Source organism: Tachysurus vachellii, chromosome 17 (genome assembly GCF_030014155.1).
Source record: "Tachysurus vachellii isolate PV-2020 chromosome 17, HZAU_Pvac_v1, whole genome shotgun sequence".
Lineage (NCBI taxonomy): Eukaryota > Metazoa > Chordata > Actinopteri > Siluriformes > Bagridae > Tachysurus > Tachysurus vachellii.
Genome location: NC_083476.1, coordinates 14,353,497 through 14,371,009, shown reverse-complemented (window position 1 = coordinate 14,371,009; position 17,513 = coordinate 14,353,497). Strand labels below are relative to the sequence as shown.

At 37.2% G+C, this 17,513-nt stretch overlaps 1 protein-coding gene across 2 annotated transcripts; it reads right to left on the bottom strand.

Moving 5' to 3' along the window:
* Positions 1-6,430: 6,430 nt before the first annotated feature.
* htr3b (5-hydroxytryptamine (serotonin) receptor 3B) lies at positions 6,431-16,768 on the bottom strand. Of its 2 annotated transcripts, none has more exons than XM_060890889.1 (9): positions 16,574-16,768; positions 15,482-15,648; positions 14,295-14,339; positions 13,992-14,101; positions 13,644-13,813; positions 12,780-12,973; positions 9,472-9,682; positions 9,159-9,365; positions 6,431-7,153 (listed from the first exon to the last, which is right to left on the bottom strand). In XM_060890889.1, the coding sequence occupies exons 1-9, from the start codon at positions 16,608-16,610 to the stop codon at positions 6,888-6,890; spliced, it is 1,407 nt and encodes a 468-aa protein (XP_060746872.1). In that variant the 5' UTR covers positions 16,611-16,768; the 3' UTR covers positions 6,431-6,887. The 2 variants fall into 2 exon arrangements, with proteins under 2 accessions (XP_060746872.1, XP_060746873.1); XM_060890890.1 differs by having other exon boundaries at positions 12,780-12,937.
* Positions 16,769-17,513: the final 745 nt, after the last annotated feature.

Sequence of the window (17,513 nt, the reverse complement as noted above, 5' to 3'; positions counted from 1 at the left end):
ATTCCGTGACAGTTTTACTACCCACTACATGTCTCTCAGATCTTATCAGCAGATATGACAGCTGTCATTTCACTCATGAGAAAATAGGTCAAAGTTTTTAGAAATTAGTTTTTTTTTTTTTTTTTTTTTTTTTATTTATTTATTTATTTATTTATTTGAAATTAGTTGTTGAAATGAATAAAAGTCAAAGGTTATACCTTTGATTTGGCATAATTATGTATGTTTTTGTTCCAAATGAGCTAGGAGAGAAGTACTTAAAACTCACATGTTTGATCCGGGGGTGGTTTGTGATAGGGTTACCCCCTCCCCTCAGACTGGATGTTTGTGACTCAGCAAAAAACGCGGACACGCCCTGAGCAGACACGCCCACCACGTGAGTTGTACAGTATCTGTTTTCAAGTAGATAGGAGAAAAGTACTTAAAACTCACATGTTTGATCCGGGGGTGGTTTGTGATAGGGTTACCCCTCCCCTCAGAATGAATGTTTGTGTGAGGCTTACACCCTCCCCTTAGACTGATCATTAGCCAACGGGTGCTATCTACAACATCACACAAGCTCTAAAAAATTAGAATTGAAAATAATCCTACATCCCATGATTTCTGCTTTGGTGAAACCTCAACTTTTTCAAGTAGTCAGTACTTTAAATCCAAATGCTCAAAATAATTAAATAGATTGAATAGTGTCAACTTAATTTTATAAAACTACTCAACCAACTCAAGTATTTTAAGTTTCTAGTACTTTTTTCACTTTTTTGATTTTATTAAACTAATTATTTTTTATTAACTTAAACTATTAGCAGTATGTGTTAAGTATGTGACACTTAAGAGTAAAATTTCACTGTACTTATTTTTGTTGTTTCAACATTAGAATTTCAAAGGTTTTTGAAAACTGAGGTAAAATGAGCTGCAAGCAAACTATTATACAACTCTCCAACATATGCTAAAATATTTAAACTGAAAAAAATCAAATAAACATTTTAAATTATATATTTTAAAATATGTCACTTCAACTATATTCATGAAGGTTGGATCTTAATTATCAATATGTATAAATATTTTTTTTTTCAAGAATAGTATAAAATTACAATATAATGAATAATAAAATTCTCCAAAATGCCCGTTTACTTTCTTTAAAAATACTGTTTGAAAATTTTTTTTTAAATCCCTGTGTTTTGCGAGATTTAATTAAGGGTTACTGTCTGCAGTAAGCATCCCGGTTGATTTAAGGACTGGTTTCCTTAAAAAGTATGTTTTATGAAAAATTCAAAATGGCTGACACACAAAATGGCCGTCCGAAAATCGTTTGGTATTGTTTGACTCAGCATGCCTGAAGGAATCTAACAACACGACCTTCATGATTTTAGACTCAAGTTTGCAGTAGTTATAAGCGAAAAAAATCGTTTTTCAAATCTCGTGACCACTAGATGGCGCTGTGACGAAAAGTTGATTGCACCCTCAAGTCATCACTTTTATGACATATACCAAGTTTTGTAGCGATATGGCATTGCATTCGTAAAATACTGAATGCATTGGTCTATCAAAAAGCTTTTGATAACTTTTTGTCTCAGGTGTCTCTAGATGCAAGTTACCAAAGGACATACAAATCGGACAAACAGTCTAGGAGGAGTTCGAAAAAGGAGGTTTTACGGAAAATTCAAAATGGCGGAAAGATATTCATGACAGAAATTACGTCATATGGTGCATTCGAATCGGCATGAGCAAAGGATCCAAAATACGCAAGAATTTTGCCTCTAGGCCTTACGAGTCAGCAGTTATGAACATGAACATAATTGGATTTTTGGACTGTTGGTGGCGCTAGAGGGGCCGATCAGATGCGCTCAGAACATGTCGCTGATGAACCATACCAAGTTTCGTATCAATATGGCATTGCAGTAGAGTAGGTTTGAGCTAGACACACCAAAGTTGCTATAGTAACTTCTAAGACTGGCCTCTACATGTGTGCCAAATTACATAACTTTCCTACATACGGTTCTATGGGCTGCCATTGACTTCAATGGCAGAAGAGGAAGAATAATAATAATAAATATAGCTGCAAGCAGCGATACCGGGGTCAGGCCGATCAGATGCGCTCAGAACATGTCACTGATGAACCATACCTCAAAGAGTCTAACAACACCTCCTTCATGATTTTAGACTCAAGTTTGCAGTAGTTATAAGCGAAAATAGCTGTTTTTAAAATCAAGAAACGCTGTCACGAAACGTTACATGTACCCTCAGGTCATGACTATAATGACATATACCAAGTTTCGTGTCGACACGCATAAGTTTTGCGAAGATACGGCCTCACGTCTGTTTTGGCATGCTCGCCACCATGTATGTTGCCACAATATACGACAACGCATTGGTCTATCAAAAAGCTTTTGATAACTTTTGGTCTCGGGTGTCTCTAGATGCAAAGTACCAAAGGACACGCAAATCGGACAAACGGTCTAGGAGGAGTTCAAAAAAGTAGGTTTTATGGAAAATTCTAAATGGCTGACACACAAAATGGCCGTCCGAAAATCGTTTGGTATTGTTTGACTCAGCATGCCTCAAGGAATCTAACAACACGACCTTCATGATTTTAAACTCAAGTTTGCAGTAGTTATAAGCGAAAAGAGCCGTTTTTCAAATCTCGTGACCACTAGGTGGCGCTGTGACGAAATGTTGGTTGCACCCTCAAGTCATCACTTTTATGACATATACCAAGTTTTGTAGCGATATGGCATTGCATTCGTAAAATACTGAACTTAACGTGAAAATTCAAAATGGCCGACACACAAAATGGCCGTCCGAAAACCATTTGGTATCGTTTGACTCAGCATGCCTCAAGGAGTCTTACAACACCTCCTTCATGATTTTAGACTCAAGTTTGCAGTAGTTATAAGCGAAAATAGCTGTTTTTAAAATCTCGTGGCCTTTAGGTGGCGCTGTCACGAAACGCTGCATGCACCCTGAGGTCATAACTATAATGACACATACCAAGTTTCGTGTCAACACACATAAGTTTTGCGAAGATACAGCCTCATGTCTGTTTTGGCGTGCTCGCCACCATGTATGTTGCCACGATTTACGAGAACGCATTGGTCTATCAAAAAGCTTTTGAAAACTTTTTGTCTTGGGTGTCTCTAGATGCTACATACCAAAGGACATGCAAATCGGACAAACGGTCTAGGAGGAGTTCGAAAAAGTAAATTTTACAGAAAATTCAAAATGGTGAAAAGATATTCATGACAGAAATGACGTCATATGGTGCATTCGAATCGGCATGAGCAAAGGATCCAAAATATGCAAGAATTTTGTCTCTAGGCCTTATGAGTCAGCAGTTATGAACATGAACATAATTGGATTTTTGGACTCTTGGTGGCGCTAGAGGGTTTGAGCTAGTCACACTAAAGTTGCTATAGTAACTTCTAAGACTGGCCTCTACATGTGTGCCAAATTACATAACTTTCCTACGTACAGTTCTATGGGCTGCCATTGACTTCAATGGCAGAAGAGGAAGAATAATAATAATAATAAATACGAGATATCGAAACTCACTTCGCAATTTAGCAAGTGCAATGTCTCGGCATCATGTTCACCACTTTTGGTGTCAATCGCATGAATCCTCTAGGAGGAGTATTTAAAAGTTCATTGCATGCAACTGTGAAAAAATCCACCTTTGTGACTGACACACTTCCTGGGGCCTGTTGGTGGCGCTATACCCGGGACTCACAATAAGCACATCGATGCGATCGGAATCCTTGGCCGAACATACACACCGCGTGTCATCACAATAAGACATTTTTTGCTTTAGATATTAGACACTTTCTGTTTCTCTGAATTCGCCATAACTTTGTCGCCTCGCCATGGCAGCACCGTTCGAGATATCAAAAATCCCTTCGCAATTTAGCAAGTGCAATGTCTTGGCATCATGTTCACCACTTTTGGTGTCAATCGCATGAATTCCCTAGGAGGAGTATTTAAAAGTTCACCACATGCAACTGTTGTGACTGACACACTTCCTGGCGCCTGTTGGTGGCGCTATGTCCGAGATTCACAATAGGCACATCGATGCGATCGGAATCCTTGGCCGAACATACACACCGCGTGTCATCCCAATAAGACATTTTTTGCTTTAGATATTAGACACTTCCTGTTTCTCTGAATTCGCCATAATTTTGTCGCCTCGCCATGGCAGCACCGTTCGAGATATCAAAAATCCCTTCGCAATTTAGCAAGTGCAATGTCTTGGCATCATGTTCACAACGTTTGATGTCAATCGCATGAATTCCCTAGGAGGAGTATTTAAAAGTTCACCGCATGCACTTATAAAACAATCCAAAATGGCCGACTTCCTGTTGGGCGGAGCTCATAGTTTAGAGCACGAAAGTTGTTCGGGTCGATGAGATCTATATGCGTACCAACTCTCGTACATGTGCGTACATAATTGCCCGATCTGTGCACCAATGTTTGTTTTTGCATTACAGGGGGCGCTACAGAGCCCCCCTGCCACGCCCGTATTCCAACCTTTGTCCAATCCTAGTGTCGCGCGACTCTGACGTGTGTGCCAAATTTCAAGAGTTTTCGAGCATGTTAAGGGACCCCAATTGGCCAATGTGTGGGAAAAAAAAAAAATAAATAAATAAATAAATAATACTCCCGAGGAAAAACAATAGGGCTTCGCACCATTCGGTGCTCAGGCCCTAATAAGAAGAAGAAGAAGAAAACCGACAATAACAATAGGTGTCTACGCCCCTTCGGGGCTTGACCCCTAATAATAATAAGAAAACTTACAATATTAATAGGTGTCTACGCCCCTTCGGGGCTTGACCCCTAATAATAATAATAAGAAGAAGAAAAACCTACAATAACAATACTTAATAATTTCAAATAAATAAATAAATAAATAAATAAATAAATAAATAAATAATTTCTAAAAACTTTGACCTATTTTCTTATCGATAATGACAGCTGTCATATCTGCTGATAAGATCTGAGAGACATGTAGTGGGTAGTAAAACTGTCACGGAATATGACCTGTATACTGTATCTCTCTTATGTGCTCTACTCAAGTCCCAAAATACGTGCTCTACTCAAGTCCCAGTTTCTTTAAAAATTTATCAAATAATTAATAATGTTAGCTTTTTAAAAACCCTCCACCAAAGTACACATTACTCCACAGTGTAATTATTGGAATTAAATATTTCTTTTGCTATGACAGCGACTTTGACAATAGTTTTGTCTGCAATGAATTCAGATTACAAATGTGCTCTTATTTGACAAAGAAAAATATCTAATCATTTTTTGTATTTTTCTGTAGGTAGAAAGTTAATTTAAGTTTTCTATCATGAGAAAGTTTTCAAGAGGTATTTGCATATTCTGGTTTCTTTGTAACGACCAACAGTGTTCTATTTTTGTCCTATTAATATAAAAGAAAATAAAGAAAAAAAAACAAGACAGAAGGGAGAAAATAGAACTGACAGATCTTATTCAACAGTGTTTAGTGTAACTATAAATGGCTTAAAAAAGAACATGTTCATTTATACATTTAAAAATCATCATTACTGGCAAATTGCTTTGGTATATCAGAAATAAACACTTCAGGACATTTTGTTTGATGTACACAGTAACAGTAAGCATCAAACTGAATTGCATCACTCCTTTTATTATTGTATTATAACAGTATGGCCTTCATGTTTAAATACATACCATTTTAGAGAATTACAAAGTAAGATTGGAGATTTTTAATGTGCCTAATAAATGTTGGGCCAAATAATATTTGAATTATTCAAAGAAGGTACTCTACCCCACAGACCTGAAGACAAGGACTGCCATAATAGGAACAGTACTGTCATTTCTGATCTTCTATAATTTGTTTTTGGTATTTTCACACAGACCTGAAACTCAAGATTCCCAAAGATGTTTTTTTCATCTTTTAAACATGTTTGGGAACTTAGATGAAAATAGTAAAACTTTGACAATTCAGAGCCATTGCAATGTATGATGGTTTAATTTTTTTTTTCAGAAAGCAGTTATAAAGACGAACATCCACAACGTTGCACTGTATAAAGCAAACCCTTAATTTCCCTGCACAAAAACCAAAGCGCCAAAGATGGTGGGAAAGATGTTGCTGCTGAGAGTTCATTCATTCATTCATCTTCTACCGCTTATCCGAACTACCTCGGGTCACGGGGAGCCTCAGGCGTCATTGGGCATCAAGGCAGGATACACCCTGGACGGAGTGCCAACCCATCGCAGGGCACACACACACTCTCATTCACTCACGCAATCACACACTAGGGACAATTTTCCAGAGATGCCAATCAACCTACCATGCATGTCTTTGGACCGGGGGAGGAAACCGGAGTACCCGGAGGAAACCCCCGAGGCACGGGGAGAACATGCAAACTCCACACACACAAGGTGGAGGCGGGAATCGAACCCCCAACCCTGGAGGTGTGAGGCGAACGTGCTAACCACTAAGCCACCGTGCCCCCCACTGCTGAGAGTTAATGTTTCTAATTTTTTTTTATTGAATTTTCTTTAATCATTGTGTTGTTGTTTTAATTGTACATAATATGACAAACTTAATAAACATAAATATTGGATCCTATTATCCCAGGACTGTCTATGACAATTTGTTTTTTATGAGAAAATTTATGTCAAGTGAAGACAATCTGGGTGTCCATGGATGTCTCAGTCCCTTGCAGGATCTGTGGGATGTTGTTATTCATTCATTCATTCATTCTGACATTCAGTCGTTCCCTTTTAGTTTATATAATATTGCATTTCATGCTAAATAAAGAAAATGGAGTAACTCTTATTGTTTCCCAGCATGTTCATCGCATTCAACTTTGTCCTTTTATATGTCTCTCTTTTTCTTGTACTCAGTATGGGGATCTTCAGCTTGAGCTCCAGCTACTCCACAGCAGCAGAAGAGTGCTGGAGTATACGGTAAAGATGAGCAGGTAAATGCGGAACAGGAACTTGTCCACTTTGTAACAGAGAGCAAGCCAGTCTTTCTGAGCCATGCCTTCAATCTCATCCTCCTGGAGGAAAAGTTTAAGGATGGTAAGATCTTCTAGGATTTTCTCCAACTGTGGTGAGCTGAACTGGGTTTCTGTCAGAGACAACAGGTCTGGCTCAGGAGATAGATCAAACTCGTAGCCTGGATGTGGAAGACATATATAAACTGACTTAGTATGATAGATTATTGTAATTAATACACATATATACAAAAAAAAAATACACTGGTCCACTCACAACTGATCATATACAGTAAGTCATGTTTTAGCCATACTGGCAGTGCACCATGATCTCAGTAAAATGTGAATGAAATAAAAAAAAGATTTACAAAATGGAAATGTCCCAATCCTGAATGGAATGCATTTTGATACATCAAACATGTCCATGGTCCAAGTACTGAGCCCTGTGGGACACCAGTGGAGAGTCTGCGTGGAGCAAATGTCACTCCCCTACCTGGAAGGATGCTCATATCAGGTAACCTGGAGGGGAGTGACATCTGCTCCACGCAGACTCTCCACTGGTGTCCCACAGGGCTCAGTACTTGGTCCTCTTCTTTTCTCCCTGTAAACTCACTCTCTTGGTGAAGTTATTTCCTCACATGGGTTCTCTTACCACTGCTATGCTGATGATACACAACTTATCTTATTCTTCCCACCCTCAGATACCACAGCTTCTGATCGGATCTCAGCATATCTGGCAGAAATTTCATCATGGATGACTGCTCATCAGTTAAAAGCTCAATCCTAGCAAAACTGAACTGCTGTTCATCCCAGGTGATTCATCCCAGGTCATGATCTTGCTATATCCTTGCACAGTGATCTGATCTCCCCTTCAGCCACAGCTCGCAAATTTGGGGTAACCATGGACAATCAACAGTCCTTTTCCTCTCATGTTGCTAATGTGACTCCCTCACGTCGGTTTCTTCTCTACAACATTAAAAGGATTCGGCCATTTTTGTCCACACAGACTGCACAGGTACTTGTTCAGTCTCTTGTCATTTCTAGACTGGATTACTGCAACGCACTGCTGGCAGGTCTACCTATGAACGCAATCCGTCCTCTGCAAATGACCCAAAATGCAGCTGCCTGGCTTGTCTTCAACCTGCCAAAGTTTTCTCGCATACCACCACGCTGCTGCGATCCCTCCACTGGTTTCCGGTAGCTGCACGCATCAGATTCAAAACACCGATGCTGGCCTACAAAGCCAAAAATGGACCAGCTCCCTCTTACCTCAAAGCCCTCATCACGCCTCGAACTGCACCCTGCACCCTCCAATCTACCAGCACTGCTCAACTGGTTCCACCATCTCTCAGGGTAAGAGGCAAGTATACTACAAGACTCTTCTTTGTTCTGGCACCAAGGTGGTGGAATGAACTTCCCCTAGAGGTCCGGACAGCTGAGTCACTGGCTATTTTTAAGCGGCGGTTGAATACCTAATTATTCAGGAAACACTTCAACTAGCACTTCTTTCCCTATCTTTTGCATTAAAAAAAAAAAACACAACCTTTGACACTTTTTCATTGTAACTTTGAACAAATGTTGTAAACTCACGGTATCTTAAGTATGTAACCTAGTGAAACAGCATTAATGTATTCAATGTTAGAGATTTAAGCACTTATGTATGTCGCTCTGGATAAGGGCGTCTGCCAAATGCTGTAAATGTGAATGTAAATGCATTGTGCAAATTACTCTACAAATAAATCGAATCGAATTTAATTGAATATTGCCTCGAATATAGAACATAATGGGATTCATGGGAAATTAATCAGTGACAGGTGGTCTGATGTGGCACAATGCCAAGAACAGTTAACTGTTACCACTGCAAAGTGATAAGCTTAAACAAACCTGAGAGGTTTTACCTTTTTTTTTTTTTTTTACCACAGGATGATTTTAGATTGTTGCAATTTTTGTAAACATTTCTGTGAAAATGTTGTGAATGTTTCTGTGATCATGTACATTATATACATATCAGCTATAAACCAACTTTCTTTGAAGTGGATAAGACTTAAAGAGTAAAAAAAAATTACTCTTTTGTATAATAAGTTACAAAGTGCAGACCTCTATCCTCTAGTTATTTAAATATATACACTTTTTGACTAATAAAGAATTTAAACATGTGGCAGTGTCTAATGTTTCCTATTTCATCACCTGAGTGATCCAGGTCATCCAGCGTCCTCACAGAGGTGAACAAGGTCTCGCTGAAGCTCTGCTCAGTTGAACCGTACTTGGCCAGCAAACAGGCACTAATAGACATTTCCTTCACTTCCTCATGACTGTGATGTAGTAGCTTCACGACAAAAATGGACTTAGCCAAGCTGAGCACCAGGAGGACCATGCAAACTGCAAAGAAAACACCTACAACACACCAACCGAGACTAGTATCTGTAATATACAAATCTATATATACAGTACATACAGTTTATAAAAACAACATGAAGTCAGTTAATGTTTCATAGCATACCGATCAGAGGTGTTTTGATGGCTGTCGCTGGGATTTCATCCATCATGTTAACCCTGAATACAGTGTATCCAAGCAGAATGCTGGTTTTAAACGTGATGCGGGTGCCACTGTCTGGTGGCAGGTAGAAGCTGATAACATCCACTATCATGAGGAAGATGCTGGGAATGAGGACACTGACCACATACAGCAGGGGGCGACGGCGGATTAGTACCTAAACGCACACACAGGTAAGGTTTATGCTTATTTAGTACACCAATACTAGCTACACTACTGAGGGGCATTACCCGATTGGTAGCAGCCCTTCAAATTCACCCTTGAAATAAACTTTGATACTATTTTTGTCACCGCATCCATAACCTCTAACCTGCTCATAGATGTGTTAGTCTTGACTGTAAACTACTGTAGCTATGCAAACATCAAGGCCCAGGCATCAGATTTAATACAGAATCAGTAACATCCTGATAATGTGATGTCAGAATATAACATACAGTTTGGAGTTCAGCAGTGGATATGGAGCTTATCCTGGCAATACTGGGCATGAGATGAAAATATGCCCTGAATGTGATGCGCAATCTTTTGCATACAGTTTCACACAATCATTCAAATCTAGGGTAAATCTAGAGTAACCCAAACAGAAAACCTTGAGGAAATAAAGACGACCATGCAAAACTCTGTATAGACAGAAAACCAAGTTTAGAATCAAACCAGGACCTTGGAGCTGTGAACATCTCTAACATATCTGCAGTGTGTACCTCATTACACATTTCATCCTGGTTATGAAATGTAAAACTTTTAATATAAACCATAAAAGACACATAAAGAACAGCCTTCTCAAGGTGGAACAGGAAGATAAAACAGACCAATACAAACATACAGCCAATTTTGTGTCCAATACTTTGGTCAGTTAGTGCTCAGTGGGACACACTACAAATGCCATATTGTCCTTGTATATAATTTAGTGCCACCTCTTACAGTATGTGGTCTTGCCACACTTTTCCTAGCCCATGTCTAATAACCTGAACACACCGCTGGCACAGGGTCAATTTGATCCTGAATCATTGTGAGATAAATAGGTCAACACCAGTCTCCTTAAAGACACACCTAAAGGTCAAACTGAGACATGTCTTAATAAGCCCCAGACCCATCAGTTTAAGTGCTCATTTTAGAGTTAAATAGCTTTCTCATACTTCAGATCCTCTTGAGCACTGCAGTAATTGCTTCAGAAAAAGACAGCACAAAGCCCTCTGACTGACTTTTTTCAGAGTCCGCTTAAAGTCGGGCCAGCTAACCATCCGTGTCACTTTACCTCTTTTAAGGCTGCTTAAACTTTCACAGCGCAACAAAGAGCAATTTCACACCGACTTAAACAACCCCCATCCCACCTCCATTTGGCCGATGAATGAAAACGCAAATATGGATCCCTAAACGGCTCGTGCCAATGAGCCATGGAGGAAAGGTAATCAAAGTGCCCATGAGTGCTTTCCTCCTCAGTGCAAGCATCTCAGTGAAACAGTGTGGCTTACACAGCGGCTCGGAGCCTGCTCTTCCCACCAACCACGAAGCTCATTGATCAGATGGCAGAGAAGCAGTCTCATTATCACCATCTTCACAGCACGCTGTCTGCCGTTAAGCCTCATCTATAAGCATTAGTGTGCTGTTACTAACAGCCAAACAGAGTTTAGTGCACTGGGTGTGACACTTGTCAGATTGCTGTCAATACTTCAGTAGGACCATGAAGTCTTTTTTATATTCTCTGTCTATACATGGAAGAGAAGAGGTAGCATTGGAGAATTGAACATTTGCTTGGATCAGGCAGGGGTAATAAAAGCCAGATATCCTTCCCTGTTGCCCTTTAGTCACATTTAACATTTAGATGTAATTTAGTTTATCACACAAAGTCTAGACTATAACCAGGAGATTATTCTGATGTATACAGCTTTAGCATAATCATTTTGTCCATCAAATGTTGCCCCAAACCTGAGATACTCATTCCAATATGGATGTAAAACAATGCATTTTTCAGCATTCATATCTATCTAGTTCCACAATTATTCTTATCTGTATTCTGGGTATATACAGTATTTATACCCAGTCAAATATAGAATTAATCCGCTTTGACCATGATTAGGCCGTTACTAAAAATAAATGAACAAATGCTGTGATTATGTATCAGGTTCACATTCATTAATTTATGTTTTCCTTGTTCTGCAAGCTTCATATCTGACTGTTTGTTTGCTGAAGCATGAAATTAAATGCATGACATCTAGTATCAGATGGCACGTGAAACTTTTGCGCAAGATTCTAAATAAAGCAAACACAAATAGTGCACCTCCTCACCTATTTAATGGTGCAAGCACATAGTGCTGGTACCCTGTGGTTTTTGTTTGGATTTTAGCTAAAATGATTTACAAGGTGGGAACATTTCTGGCATGCTTTCAAATTCCAGGTATCATGAATCTGTACATTTATCTATGAACTCTTTTAAAACTGCTCTTTGTCTGAAATAACTTCATATTGTCAGTTTACATCGTTAACTTAGAAAAGATAAGTGGTCTTCCTGGGGGATAAAGACCATATGTCATATTAAAACAGTTGAGATTTAAATTTCAAGATTAAAGTGATGTTTTAAAAGTAGTAATACGCAATTACAAGCATGATAGAAGTGCAGCTGGTACCGTTGCAACCTCACAGCTCCAGGGTACTCGGTTTGATTCTGACACTGAGGACAGATTATTTTCTTTCTAGATTTTTTCCCCGTTTTCATGTGGGTTCTCCAGCTTCCTCACAAAAACTACGCCGTTAAGATGATAATAATCTAATGTCCCTTTCAGGCTGTGATCCCAGTCTTCCCAGTGTTTTCAACCGCTGGATCAACAGTGGTCTTGACCAAGATGGTTACTGAAAATTAATGAATTCATTTTTAACAGACTATTCATATTATAATTTTTTATACTTCAAATATTTATATGTATTTCTATTTTTTTAATGCCAACATTACAGCATTGCTTCTAATCACCCCCCTTGAACTTTTGTGACAACCTGGAAATTAAATGAGCAACAGTAAGATTATATGTATTGAAATTGCTTAAATAAAATATTAATTTGTTCTAAAATATTAACATTAAAGTGAAAGTAAAAAACAATATAGTTAACAAAATTATTTACAAATAGATAAAAAATTACAAAATGATTTACAAAAATCTACAAAAATATGAACGTTAAGGTTAATATAATATAAAAAAAAAAAAAAAAAACAGGAAAAAAATGTACTTTTGGTTTAAATGAATAAGTTGCAATTCGATACTCACATTAAACTGGATGTGGGCATAATCCTTGTTAGCCAAGTTAAGCTTCCAGTAATGAGAAGGCACTGAGAGCAGCTCCCATTCACCATTGTTCATGAATTCTCGGGTGTCAGTGGCGATTTCCTCAGGGTTTCTCAAAAGAGCCAGGTCCACTTCATCCACTGCAAGCATCCAACCAAGAGATGTGCATATAGAGTCTGAACAACATACAATAATCTATACATATGCATGACTGGCTGTTTGTTTAAAACAGATATGAGCCAAGGATATGAGAAAACAGATAAGTCAATAGGATCTCACAATGATAAGAATAATGTTAATGAAGAGATTTCTAAGCAAGTGCTTCTGTAATCATAAAGATTGTCTTTTGTTCATCCTAGGACTCTGGGTTATAATATTTTCATACTAATCATCCCTTCTGCCATAAAATGGGGGTGTCATTTAGACAAGGCCGGGTCAAACACATGAACACAAAACAGAAACAAAAACACATGAGACAAGAGACAACTGCAGGAACACCCCCCTAATGTTCCGACAGGTCAAAAGTCCGGGCGTGATCCTGACACCTTCAACACGTGTAAGACTGTTTGATTTACTCTTTTCACCTCTGTATTGTTATAAATAATAATCTCACTATCTGAATTCTATCAGTTATATTCTAAATCTAAGCATGAAATATATATATTTCAGCTGTGAATTGATTTATTTTATTGGGGAAATTAATTTAAATCTAATTGATAATTCAATATAGAGCTAATTACTCACTTAACATAACATAATGTAACATTAACATACAACATTTAACTCTTACATTTGATACTAACACTGTAAGACAAATCACAGATCTTGTATACAGGAGGATTTTACCTGAGTGGAGCCAGCTGCGGAAGGTCAGAGTGCAGTTCTGCTTGTCAAACGGAAAGGCATAAATCTCCAAATCGCAGGCCGAGGCCATTTGGATGGGTTTATAGTTCTTCACCATTCCAGATGAGTTGACATACACATAAGGAATAACAGGGGATTTGCCCTCACCCACACTAAAGAGCAAGGAAAGAACATGTAAAGCAGGGGTGCCAATAATTCAAAAATGATGTGTAATTATTTGTGTTTTTTCTAATTCTTTAACCATGCAGGTGGAGGTGTATGACTAATTATTACATGTCTGAGTATTTTTCATAAATCAGTTGTAGTGTGGACCATTTTCTATGTACTAACAATTCACTGATGATGACGTCAGGCACCCAGATGGCATCTGATGAAAGTGATATTTCTGTGATTCCATCAAATTCCTCAGGATCCCACACAAGAAACTCATCTTTCCATATCTGGAATAAAAAAATTAGGACAGAAAAGAACTCAAGAAAGAAAGAAACAGGGCAAACCATCTGAACTAAAAAAAATCTAATCTATGTCATTTTTTAATATCCAATAACCATTTTTTTGCTGACTGAATTTTATTCAGATCACAATAGATCATTAGCATCTCTAAAAGAATTATAAGATTAAAATAATACTAACCTGGCGATACCAGATGCTTGTGGTCACTTTCTGCATCTGCCCATCCTGTAAGGAGAATCCTACATTAATTCCATTCATATTTATGGTTTTAAAGACCAATGTCAAACAATGTTTGTAAATGGTTTGCTTTTAAATCTTATTTTAAATGTACTTTTAAAGGAACAAAATGACACAAAATTTCTTCATTACCCCAAATAGAATCAGTCAGCCCAGATGTACTTGTTCGGGTTTTACACTGGAGTAACAAGGCTAATGTAGCTAATATGAAATAAAAGCTTATAACCTTCAGCTTAGCACAATGCATGCAAATTAGCACATCTAAATTATCATACCCTGAAACTACACTAAGGGTTTTAGTAGCTCAAACTGACATAGACCTGACACTGTGTGACATACTGTTATCTATAAGTCACAGAGTTTCATCTTAACGATAGAAAAGCTTTCTTTTTCAACACATCAAAGGATAAAAGACTTAAATAGAAAATGATTGTACACTAGAATTGACAGTTTGAGTTGTGTAATTGTTATTGAATTTTGTACCACAGCGATGTTAAATGTTTAATTCTGATTGGTTAGAAGGTGTTGATAACGTAAAATCTTTAGAATGGAAAGCTTTCTTTTTTTTTGCATGGAAATTTGTGTCTTATTCATTTAAAAGGAGAGTTAATTAACAAACAGAGCATGGTGAAGGAATGACTGTTTATAGATGCTATAATTAAAGTGGTTAAAGAAAGAATTCAATTCAATTTTTAAGAAATTAATTCTTAATAATTAATACTATTATAATACTAAACATAGGAATACAAGTTTTTTTTGCATTTGGCCACGTCACACCATTCTGTCATTGATTATCTTCCTATAATAGCATCCTCCAAATGATTTATTTATTATGTCATGCTGATCTTTTTTGTTATTTTTAAAACTGTTTAGATAAAAAGGATTTTTTTAATGTGAGTAATGTGGATTTCATCAGAAAGTTTGCATAATGTTTTCCTTAATTATTACTAAACCAGCTACAAGTGCAAAGTTACTTATGCCTCCAAACATGTTTTCATGTTTCAAAAAACTGTACATTTTCTATTAAAATAATGGCTTTTTTCCCCAAAAAACTAATTTAGCTTGCCCTAAAGTCATTTAATCAGGAACAGACTGCCATGGAAATTATCAGAAAAGACAAACATGCTCACCACATCCAGCACAGACTGGATAATGAGGTCAATGTAGACCATGGTAGGACTGGTCCAGTTGATGACAGGCCGGATCCCGCAGTCGTAGTGGCGCAGCAGTGTACGCGTCAGCTGGTTCAGTGCAGACCTTTTTGGCTTCTCAGGGACTGAATCAGCCGGGCAAATCACTGGACATAAATGACTGTACATTAGTAACTACTGGATGTTTAGCAAACACTCAGAGTATTTATTTTAATAATATGTACAGCTCTCTAGTATTAATGAAATGTAGTCAAGTCATATTAGTCAGGAAATTTGACATCTAAAACTGGCTTCTTTATTTCCTCATTGGAGCTATATGGCTAAATATAGCTAGATGGTAATATTAGAGTGATATGTATACACAGAATAGCAAATAATGTTATTCTTTAAAAGAAACCAAACCATATGCAAATTTAAATGGTACTACTTTCATCTGAATGGCTTCTAACATTAGGACACACCCCCTGTGTGATAAGAAAGTCAGTGGAGTTTTCACTCATCTTTTTAGCGATCTTTTATAAGTCACAGTGTCGGATAATTAATTTTCACTTACTTGTTAGATACATCACTTGTTATCCTCATAAAAATTAAGAAATTTTTTTGTTTTGTTATATTATTTATTTTAACTGGAGAATTTTTCTAACAAAATTAGACTTGAATATGACAGGAAAACATCCCTCCATTTTCTTGACCACTTATCCTACATAAGGAAACTCTGGGGGCAAGCAAAGGGACACACTGGTTGGGGTGCCAACCCATCACAATCGCTCACACACCATAGAGATCAACATACAACACATCTTTGGACCTCCAAGGCAATGGGAGAACATGCAAACTCCAACACACACATCACAGAGGCATGAATCAAAACCCCAACCCAAAAGATAATTCTAATACAAATTTCTAATGCATCATGTCCCCCTGACATGCAAACATAGCTTGAAAACTTTTCATCATTCAATAGCTACACCAGATCTATCAACTGAAATGTGCATGTAAAAATGCTACACATTTCCCTTATTACTTTTTATTTTTTAATGGTACATTTAAGAGTTAAAAGTCTAGTCTTACCTGAGAAAAAGATGCACAAGAGCAGGATGGGAGACATAACTTCTGTTTTCAGTGACAGAGTAAAAAAAATAAATAAATAAAACAATCCAATCTTATCTGTGCAGCATTACTGAAACTCTTTGCTATTAAATGGTCAAAGAGAAATCTTCAGGAAAGGCAAAGAAGCCTAAAGCTCTTCACAATCTTCTCTGCTTTCATGTGTATGATGTAGAAGGGCAACAAACATTCGCTGTCCGTAGTCCTGTATTGATTTTCTATGTTGATGGTAAGCTGATAGTGACTTCCCCTCACAGAACTGAGTTTATGTGGAACATTAGCATAATTCTTTGGTGATGATGAAATCCAGTCTATATTAGATTAGAAATGTAAAAGCCTTGCCTATAACTGAAGGGGTTAAAGGTTTAAGATCAGGCTGCTTTAGTATCCGAGCAGCATTTCATATTATTTGTTTTTTTCCTTGATTGCTTTTTTCTTAGTTTTGCATGTATGTTTATTTTCCCTCATTACTATTTGTTTGTTTGTCTTCTTGCTTGTTATTTTTTTGTATTTTTTTAAATCACTCATTAGTTTGAGATTCATTTACAGGGGGTGTAAAAATCCTAAGATCCTGTTTTGTGAGTACATTAGTAGCTGTACAGAGAGGATTTTTTTTAGAATAAATTTACAGTCAAAACAAGACACTTATTTATTTATTTGTTTGTTTGTTTGTTTGTTTGTTTTAACATTTAGGAGCAATTTTTGTAGAAATGCTTAATATCTTTCATATTATGTTTATTATGTATACAGTTATAGTATCTTTATTATAGATAGAATAGCTATTACTGATATTATGATATAAATATGGATATATTAATGGCATGAATATGAAATATTAAATTATATATAAATAGATTTCTATTATATAAACATTTATATCATTATTCTTTCTGATATTGAATGA